General features: G+C 31.6%; 2 protein-coding genes and 1 pseudogene across 2 annotated transcripts; 1 reads left to right on the top strand and 2 right to left on the bottom strand.

Moving 5' to 3' along the window:
* Positions 1–1,796: 1,796 nt before the first annotated feature.
* Positions 1,797–2,783, bottom strand: LOC125065925 (annotated as a pseudogene).
* A 1,040-nt stretch (positions 2,784–3,823) lies between these two features.
* LOC125065711 (60S ribosomal protein L29) lies at positions 3,824–4,877 on the bottom strand. The gene is made up of 4 exons (XM_047673485.1): positions 4,790–4,877; positions 4,609–4,663; positions 4,452–4,516; positions 3,824–3,978 (listed from the first exon to the last, which is right to left on the bottom strand). Exons 2-4 carry the CDS (start codon positions 4,643–4,645, stop codon positions 3,859–3,861), a joined length of 222 nt encoding a protein of 73 aa, XP_047529441.1. The 5' UTR covers positions 4,646–4,663; positions 4,790–4,877; the 3' UTR covers positions 3,824–3,858.
* Positions 4,878–5,518: 641 nt separating this feature from the next.
* Positions 5,519–9,714, top strand: LOC125066075 (signal recognition particle subunit SRP68). The gene is made up of 6 exons (XM_047673984.1): positions 5,519–5,738; positions 7,161–7,282; positions 7,366–7,593; positions 7,750–7,938; positions 8,427–8,557; positions 8,638–9,714. The coding sequence occupies exons 1-6, from the start codon at positions 5,639–5,641 to the stop codon at positions 9,665–9,667; spliced, it is 1,800 nt and encodes a 599-aa protein (XP_047529940.1). The 5' UTR covers positions 5,519–5,638; the 3' UTR covers positions 9,668–9,714.
* The last annotated feature ends 453 nt before the right edge of the window (positions 9,715–10,167 follow it).

Here is a 10,167-nt window from a genome sequence, read left to right as displayed (position 1 = left end):
CCGTAGGACCATTGCCTAAACTATACAAAGTGCAAATTTGACCTCACATGGAGTACTGCCCTCACCTCTTTTGTCTAGCTTTTTCCATTTGAACAGACGCAGAACGGCTTGACGGTTAACCTCTTTCCGACCTGCTTGATCCTTTGGCTTTGCATAGAGATGTTAGATCACTCTGCATTTTCTACAACGTTTTTCCCGGGGAATATTCCGCGGAATTATTTGGATTAATCCCGGCTGCTGAATTTTACCTTCAGACATAGCGTCCAAATTCGAAGTTTCATTTGTCCACCTAGATGTCTGAAAATCTACAACAGCACGGTTTTTAAGGCATTTTCTGCCTCGCACAACCGCTCTGAGAAAACAGCTTTCGCCGGCGTTTTTTCCGAACCAAGACTACTTGGGAACCTTCAAGAAAAGAGCATACACATTTATTAATGACCGGAAAAACACCTGCAAAACCCCCGATGTTGCAGATGTCCATGGGCTATGATAGTCACTTTCCATCAGGTGAAAGCTTGATGGTACACCTACTTAGGACACGATTGCTGTCATTGCTTATCAAATCTCTTTTTTTTTTTATTCTTTTCATTTTGTTTATTTTAAATTTTTCCTAAATAAACTTTTTTCTTTCTAAAGTTTTTTTTCTAGCGACTGCAATGATCACGATATAATCCACTCCAACTTCTTCCAAATCGATGGTGAAAAATTTTGGCGTATGACATCCTCCCGTCACTCTGTTCGCCTTCGAATTCGTCTTACTTATTTCGATTTGGACAGTCGTGTTAGTGGAAACTTTAGAACCGCTTATGTATTGTGTGATTCAAAAGGGAAGTCAAGGCAAGAAAACTCGACTGCTGCTTCTCGCTGCTTGAATCATATTAAATCACAGAATTAAAGGAACTTCTTTCAACACTGGATCCCCGCCTGCTTTGAGCAACTTTGAAAATTTTATCTACTAAATCCAATAAGCTCACTAACATATACATGTCTTCCACCGACATTTTAACATTTATGTAATCGCAATAAATTGCAATATTCATACATATGCTCCGTCCGTCCATTTGTATGTTGCCCCAGGTATAGCAAAAAATCAAATTTAATAAAAATCAGATAGATACTGGATACAGCTATTTTTAAATAATTTTGAGAGTATATTCCGGTATATAATATCATTTGGCGATAAAGTCTATTTAAAATAAGAATAATCTAATTAAATTAGAATAAACATTCAAATTTTAAATTCAGAATTATTAATAAAAAATGTTCTATTGTGGCGAAATAATGGTCACTGTTGTTTATGTTGCAAAAAAATAATTTTGTAATAAAAAGTATGAAATACTTCTTATTATTGTAGTTATTTATGTTTATGTACACTGTGTACTGGACGAAGAACTCTTCTCCTTTAGCAGGAGGGCTTGATATTTATTACACTACTGCTTCAATGCAGGTATAAAATTACTGTAGATAATGTCTTTTTATGTTTCAGTAAAAAAAAATTCATTGCATTTTTTCCTCAAATTTCATATATAGGTGGTTATCGATTCTACAAATATTTCTTAATAACTAATATTATTATTTTTATGGTTTATATTTACATAATGTTTTATATTATTGAAATTAACTCAAGGACTTAGTATAAGGTAGTAGGAGTAGGGGGCTAAGACAGATATGCACATGTAGCACAGTAGCATGGATTGTGTATACAAAAATATTACCAAAAAAAAATATCCTATAATTAATTTATTTTAATTTATTAATATCAACATTCAAGCAATAAAATAATTTATATTACAGACTTAGCAGTTAATAACATTTTTTTAAAAGTTATCAGGCATTTTGTTCATAATATTTTTCACTTGCGTAGCTACCATTACATTATCTGTACATATATCATTTATATTATAAGGTGGTAAAATTAATACATTTCCAAATGCTATATTGTCTTCAGATTCTGTCACAGGCAATAAGTTCTGTTTCAACCATGATATTACTTTCTGTTTTCTTTCTAAAATGCTGCTTTCAGACAATAACATTGAATTCTCTCTTTTTGGAAGTTGTACATTTAAATCTTGATTTACTTCTGACACATCAATTATTGCATGTCCAGGTATTACAGTAGTTTGAAATGTTCCACTTTGATGTTCTAATACAATAATACTGAAACAGAAATAAATATAATATTGTAAAAAAAAGGCGAATAACCTTCTTGAATCATGATTAAAGTTATTGTCTGATTACCTGTATTTGATAGGATCTATGGAATGAACAAATCCATAAATAGTCGTGTTTTTAATAACATCTACTCTTACATATTTATTTATAAGAGTTATTAAAAATTGAGGATTTTCTTTGAGAGCATTATAGTTTGTAGATAAGTTGGACTCGGCTTCTTGCATTATTTAACTATTGCACTTGTTTATATATATTATACAATTAATATATTTTCGTTATACCGGTTAAAATTATGGTTAAGAATTTGAAAACATAATTTAATAATAGATACGCATTATATTAGCCGAAGTATCAACAATCGTAAACAGAAATTCAAGGTAAGTTTTAAATAAAGAATTATTTCACCATTGAACTACGTTGTATGTTATTTATACGTACAAATAATTCTTAATTATAAACATTTAAAACAATAACACCCACAGATGTCACATATAAACTTTTGACAGCTTAATAAAAAATAAAGCTCTTAGTTTGTCATAAGAATATGAAAAAACTAACGATGTATCGATATATTGGCGTCCATCACTTACTTATTTATAAAAATTGCATTACTCATGCTTTAGTTTTATATTATAAAATAACTTCATAAAATTGTTATTGTTAGTTAGTGTAAATTTATTATTTAAATTTAATTGTTTGTGTAAATTAACTGATATATAAAGGTAGTGTGGCACCGTGTACGAAAGAAATATTTTAATTACTTTAAATATTTAAACTATATATATATCGATGTTAAAAGCAGAACAAACAATATCGATTTCACAATCCATGGTATCGAGTTATCATTTAACCTTATAATTGTTTTTAGGAATATATAAAAAAATAGAGAATACGTAGTGTAATAATAACCAATTCTCTTAGCTAAATAGCAAAACATATCATAATTTACATGTAACATTTTGTTTAAATTTACCATTGCAAACAGTTGAAATTGACAACATTTTTCAGTCAGGCTAACAATTCCTAGAAAAGCCACCGCCCCTAATAGCCACGATGTTAAATAACAAAGATTTAATTTAAATATTTAATCATTTATTTTAAAATATACTTTGTAAAAGTTCTTTAGTGTGAAAGACAATACTTATGGACTATGGTATTACACAAAAGCAATCTAATTGGTGCAGATTCTACTACAGGTAGTCCTATTTCAAAAGGTGTGACGGCTAACGGGAATAGGAGTCGAAATCTGAATTTTGAATAATTATGACACTGATTTATTAGACTATACAATCACTGTTGACATTCCGAACTAAACTTCGAAACTAAATTAATACGATAATAAATGTGGCAATATTGTATAAAACTATATTTTTAAGATGAAATATGCAAATTAAATAGTTAAATTTGTCTTTGCCATCACATATGTTATGGCAAGTTTTCAGTATTAAAGGCATTTCACGCTTAAAGTTATTGTTCCACATAGGTGGTTTTTTGAACATAAGTATTTCCATAATCTTAACAATCATGAGCCAACCTTACATCCATTAACCAATATGCTAAACCATATAATTTCATATTGTAATAATTATGATTGATAGATAGTAAAATAGTTCTTAGATTATTGGTAAAGAATAATAATAATAAACAAGACTGTTTTTACTGCTTTATTGACTTATAACTAGATGTTCATTTCTTAGCCTTAGCTTCTCTTGCAGCTTTCCTGTTTGCAGCACGAGCAAGTTGTTTGGCGGGTTTCAGGTTACCCTTTTTGCAAAACCTCTGGTTCCTCAAGAATTTAGGGTCCATCTAAAGAGAAGAGTGTATATTGGTATAAGTATATATTAGCAAAAACTATTATGACTTAGTGATATCAATGCCAAAACAGACATATCAGATGGCAGAAAAAATGTATATTTGAATTGAAAAATATGTTGCAGAGCCATAAAAGCTTGATTGGCAATGGAGCTTAAATGTAACCTATATATCAGGAAAATAATTTATTGTTTTCAAAAGTAAGCTTGTAAAGATTGCAATGATCACTCTTGATTGAAAACAACAAATATATGTAATATATATTCTGTTATCTTTATTACCTTATAGTCACTGAAAGTGGGATCACATTATTGAAGATTTTCGTATTTGAAAAGCTCATATTAATGTAAAAGTTTTTAATACTTTTACGGTTTAATTTATGATACACAATGCATTCAATTGAAAGCTAATAAAAAAGTTCGATCATTAATAATCATAATCAATTTATAATGAAAATAAATACTTACACCGAGGGTTGATTCGTGCCTGAAATTCGTGGGCTTTTTAATACCATTTCTGTGAGCTTTGCGATCTGTAAGAAATGTATTCCATGTAAATTCACAACTCCATAAAGTATAGCTATAAACCCCTACATATTTGGTCAAATTCAGAATATTTACTTACTTTGGTTATGATTTGTATGGTTCTTTGACTTTGCCATTTTACTTCAAATGTAGTTCTGGAAAAGAAATTTAACGTTTATTAATTTTATATCATAAACCTCTTTCACGAAACACTGCACAATATAGATAATTTACAATGATTGAATTGATATTTAAAGAAATATAAAAATAAAGGTCCTAACCTACAATCCTACACAATATCGAGAACTTAAAAGAGAGTGACAGTAAAACGTCAAAATGTTTATTTACGCTGTGACAGAAAAGGATGGGTATATGTGTCAAACATATTATATTATCTGTTAGTAAAATAAATTTATTAACATATGAATTGATAAAATTAAGTCCTTAAATATATACAAATATGAATTTAAAATAGTGAATGTATACGGTTACATTAATCCAAAATCGTAATGGTAAGGAGAAGTCTCTTTATGTATAAAATGTGACCTTCAAAATATATACAATTTATAAGCTAGAGGGATATCCTTGGTTAAATTAAATGGCATTAGAGAGAGAGATAGAAAATATAAGACATCCCGCTTAAAAAAGGCGGTTTTTTATCTCAGTTCGCCCTTGTTTTACCTTAAAAAACTGACAAACTCTTCTTGGGTAATAAGTTTAATTAATGGAGGTATAAAATATAAATTGCATGCCTTTGAACAAATAAGTTCCATGTTATGAAAAAAATATAAATATATTCTTAAAATAAAATAAATTAAAGAAAAATAATTATTGCAGTTAGACGTAATTATGTAATTATTTAAAATTTAATATTTCTCCATCAATTTATTTTTTTATTTTGCAACAGTTTACATTATTTTTACGAACAAAGTACTTCATACACACTCCAAAGTTACAAGTCACAGATTACTGTCAAAAATGACAAATTAAAAACACAAGGATGACAAAGTGACAGTGATATAATCAGGTGTCGATAATTTCGTGACGTGTGCTTATTTAATTCCTGTACTGCCCTGGATCACAAAATTTAAGTAGTCTTTACTGAATATTATTAAAAGAAATTATTAACTATGGTCGTTTTGGAAGGAGAAAGTGGAGATGCGCAAACTATAACTGCGAACGATGAAACTAAACAGGATGCTAAAATTCCGAATTCCTTATCATTAGAAAGTATCCTTTATAAATAATTTTTAAGTTATTTCTTAGGAATGATATTTTTCTACAAGATGTATAATAATTGAATGTAAATAAATAATTTTATGTTGCTGATTATTCTCATATATATATTGAAATAAGTAATATACTAAAAATGTACACAAACAATTTTTTAATCTTTAAATACTTAATATTTTAGTTATTTTTTAATTATAAATATTACTGAATTAATCAATTGACTACAGCTTAAAAAGAAAAAATATAATTAAATCCCACATTCAATATTAGAGTAAAATATATGTACCATATTGAAATTCTAAAATCATTTAGAGATTAATGAAACCTTAAACAGTTACAAATATAATAGAATTAGAATATCTTAGGTAGTAACTATGATAAAATATATCAGACAATTATTTTATTGTATACTTTATATTTAAACCAATTTGATATGCATATTAAACTTAACAAGGTATAAAAATGTATGTAAGTTCATACAATTAATTTGAGTAGTAATTCAAATGCTACTTACTAAATGTTCAAAATGTACTGAGAAGAACAAAAAGGATTATGGTTGTAATATTTTTCATTATTCAGTCAAATAAATATTCTGTATGAAAATTACTTAACTACCTACTAACTCTGAGCTTTTTATTATTTATAATTATAATTTTATTCTACATAGTATGCCTAATTTTTAATTATGTTTTAATATGAGCTATAAAATTTAATAATCGTTTAATTTATGCTATGTAAGGCGGCACAATGGATGGGTAAAAAATAAATGATTGATTTACAATTTTCAGCCAAGATATAGTAAATTGGTTTATACTTTTTTAAATTAATTGTTAAATTTGTTTGTTTTTTGATAAATACAAACATATGAGCCACATAATGGTAAGGGGTCACCATTGACCATAGATAATGGCGCTGTGAGAAATATTGATTCTTCCTTTCATTGCCAATGCGCCACCCACCTCGAGAAGTATGATGTTATGTCCCTCTATGTGCCTAAAGCTACACTGGCTCAGTCACCCTTCAAACCCGAACACAACAATACTGAGTACTGTTGTTTGGTGGTGAAATAATGTTTGTTTTTTTGGCATTGATGATTTATAATAATGTTAAAAATTATATTCTGTAATGTAATGTATTGAATTTTTTTTTTGCGGTTATATGTTGAATATTAAAGACTTTTGTTTTTCATTTGGTTCTTTTGCAATAGGTAAAACAATGATTTCCATTGACATATTCTGCTTTAATTTCCCTTAACTTTACAGGAAATAACTTAAATTATAATTTATTATGGATCATTGCCGGTATAATGAAAGCTCTTCATTATGGATAATTATGATTTTACCATATTTTTGTAAGTTCTTGCTTTCAATAATACTAATTTCAATAAAACTAAACCAATAATTCTTAACAAGGCAACAGTATTTCGTATAATAAAGGATGCCCAACAACAGCATGGACTTCGTCACGGTGATTACCAACGGTATCGGGGTTACTGTTCACGTCGTATTAGGCGTTTACGTAAAGTGCTCAAAATACCTCAGGTTCGTGTATTTTACCGCTTAAAAAACTAGCCCCATAAGAAACTAGCTTACTTTTGAAAATGTTTATCATTCTAAATTTACAGGGTGACAGACGTCATTATCGCCGCCGTGATGTGACCGCGACACACTTGACCGCTACGAATGCTGAAAATCGTTTACTCTGTGTGCCGTTATTGCAAGCCGAACGAGCCTGGGCGCATGCCATGCAATTGCGCCAAGAAGCCAACACTGAGCCGAGAAAGAAGTTCCATCTTGTCTCGCGATTGAAAAAGGCGTGCGCCCACGCCCATATGCTCTTACAACTTTGCGAGGTGAATTTTAAAATTGTTAATTACATTATAATATTTTTTTATAATACATTTGGTATCAGCATAGTTTTACATAAATGTTTATAAAAATTAATACATTTTTAATTAATCAAATCAGACATGAGTTGATTATTGTACGTTAAAATTTGTAACTATCAGCAAAGCGGGTCGTGCGACGCGCGCACGCAGCTGGAGGCGGGCGCGTACGCGGCGTGGCTGAGCGGCGCGCTGCTGCTGGAGCTGCAGCAGTGGCGCCCCGCCGCCGAGAGCCTGCAGCGCGCGCAACTCGTGCTGGAGAAGCTCTCCGCCGCACTGCCCGAGGACGAGAGGCTCGTGTACAAGCAGAAAGTGAGCTCGTTATACTTACAGATCGACTTAAAACAGAATATTTTCACTATATATCATAAAACCATTAAATTGTGCGCACAATATTTCAGTATGTAAATATTTTAATTCAAACCCGTTATTTATTTAACAAACACGAGCGTTATTTTTAATGTAGTTTAGGTTTAGTTTAGGCTTCGCAGACGTGTGCGTAGGTTTTAAATACAAATAATAGCCTTCTTTGGTGTTCAAGTCAATACATCCAGATTTCACCAATTTAATCATGCTTCATACCCAATATCATCAAATTCTTTGGCATTTATAATATTAGTATAAATAATTCTCACTCTCAAAATTACTTCGGCATTAGCTTTTGGTAATCCTCTTTGTATATGTAATGTTATATGGTGCTTCAGATTGCAAGTGCCACATACCTAGCTTAATAAATGATTATTGTACACACTATTAACTTTTAAATTAGATCTCATAAATACTTTACAATATGTTAACAGGTTGATGAATTGAAGCCAAGTCTCCGTTATTGTGCGTACAACATCGGCGACGAGTCCGCTGCTGGAGACCTCGTCGCTATGCGTGGACAAGGGCTCATTGAAAATTTGGATACACTCATGGCTCAAGCTAAGTATGTTTCTATAATGTTTAAGAAATACAGACAACACAATGTTTAGAAATATAATTTATATCAAAATAATTTCTGCGCAGGGAGTCGCGCTCTGGAATCATGCACGAAGTGGAATGGCGCGGCCGTCGCGTTACTGTTCGTCCGGAGAAAGTGCGACTCTTTCTTATCGCATTACAGGATTTGGAAAAATCCGTCGCGAGTGCACAAAATACTCAAGCGAAGATAGATATCCTCGAGAACATACTCATGGATTGCAAAGACGCTATATCGGCTATCAAGGACGAAATAAAAAACGATCCTAAACTAAAATCGCCATCGGAGTCGAATCAAATGTCGAGCATTAATTACTTGCTCTCGTATTTGATGTACTTACGTCTCGTTCGCACCATTGAACGGAATAATTTGCTCGTTCAACAAGCTGAAGAAGCGCGTAAAAGCAACACTCCGATCGATGGGAAAAAGGTTCGCCCTCAGGACTTGACTAGGCTATATGAAATTATACTGCAAAATTATACCGAATTACAGCAGCTTCCAGGCTTCGAGAACGATACTGGCTATCAAAAGGAAATTGAGACAGAGTTAAAGGCTTATAGAGCTTTCCGCTGCTATTACATCGCCCAGGTTCTGACAGGACTCAGACGTTTCAGGGAGGCACTTGCCATGTTGGAACGCTGTGGGACGTATACCAGCGAGTCGCTGGCTAGCAAACTACAAGACAAGTGGCTGGTGGAGAAATTGAAAGCTTTGCAGAAGGATATCGAAAGCTGCAAATTTGAAGTGCACGCTGACTCCGTGCTAGAAGACGACGATGACGATGAAGAAACAAAATATACGAGCGGGAAGTCGTACAAAGATAAAAAGCCACTCGTTGACCGGCTGGACGACTACCGTGAAGAGACACAAATGCTCACAAAGAATCCTAATATATTTAAAATGCCTCCTCCGATGGAAGCGGTTCCTTGCAAACCCCTGTTCTTCGACTTGGCGTGCAATTTTATCGAGTTTCCTAACCTAGACGACAAAACCGGTGCGGCAAATAGCAAGAAACAAGGTGCTGGCATTACGGGACTTGTTAAGGGATTCCTGGGATGGGGTAAAAGCGACAAATAGTTAAATGTATTCATGCATATATTTAGAATACATTATTATTTACAAAACCTTTGAAATTTTTTTTTAAATATATAAATCTAGTAGGATTTTTTTTATAAAAAACGAGCGGAGGCCCCTCTCTTAACAGTTTTTTGAGTTGGGTGTTTCAATAACTTAAATTGATAAACGTATTTAATTACAAGATAAATACGAAATATATTATAATGGTTTACTTTTCGATATTTTTTTTATAATACTCTTGTATCAGTAATAGTGTTGCATATCGATAGTTAAGGTGAAGCTATAGTATCGAGCCTAAGCAGTAGTATCGTCACGTGTCGATACTATTCATATCAGTGATACTATCGATATTATTGAAAAAAACATAAGTTTTTAAAAGAAATAATATATTCTGGGCAAAAGAAAATGTTTAAATCTGATTTTTAATTTTCCTATCATTGCAGAATCGTCATCATAGCATTAATCGGTAATTTGATTTTTTGATCAGGTCAGACGAATTT

Source organism: Vanessa atalanta, chromosome 8 (genome assembly GCF_905147765.1).
Source record: "Vanessa atalanta chromosome 8, ilVanAtal1.2, whole genome shotgun sequence".
NCBI classification, from domain to species: Eukaryota; Metazoa; Arthropoda; class Insecta; order Lepidoptera; family Nymphalidae; genus Vanessa; species Vanessa atalanta.
This window is presented reverse-complemented; position numbering and strand designations above follow the sequence as displayed.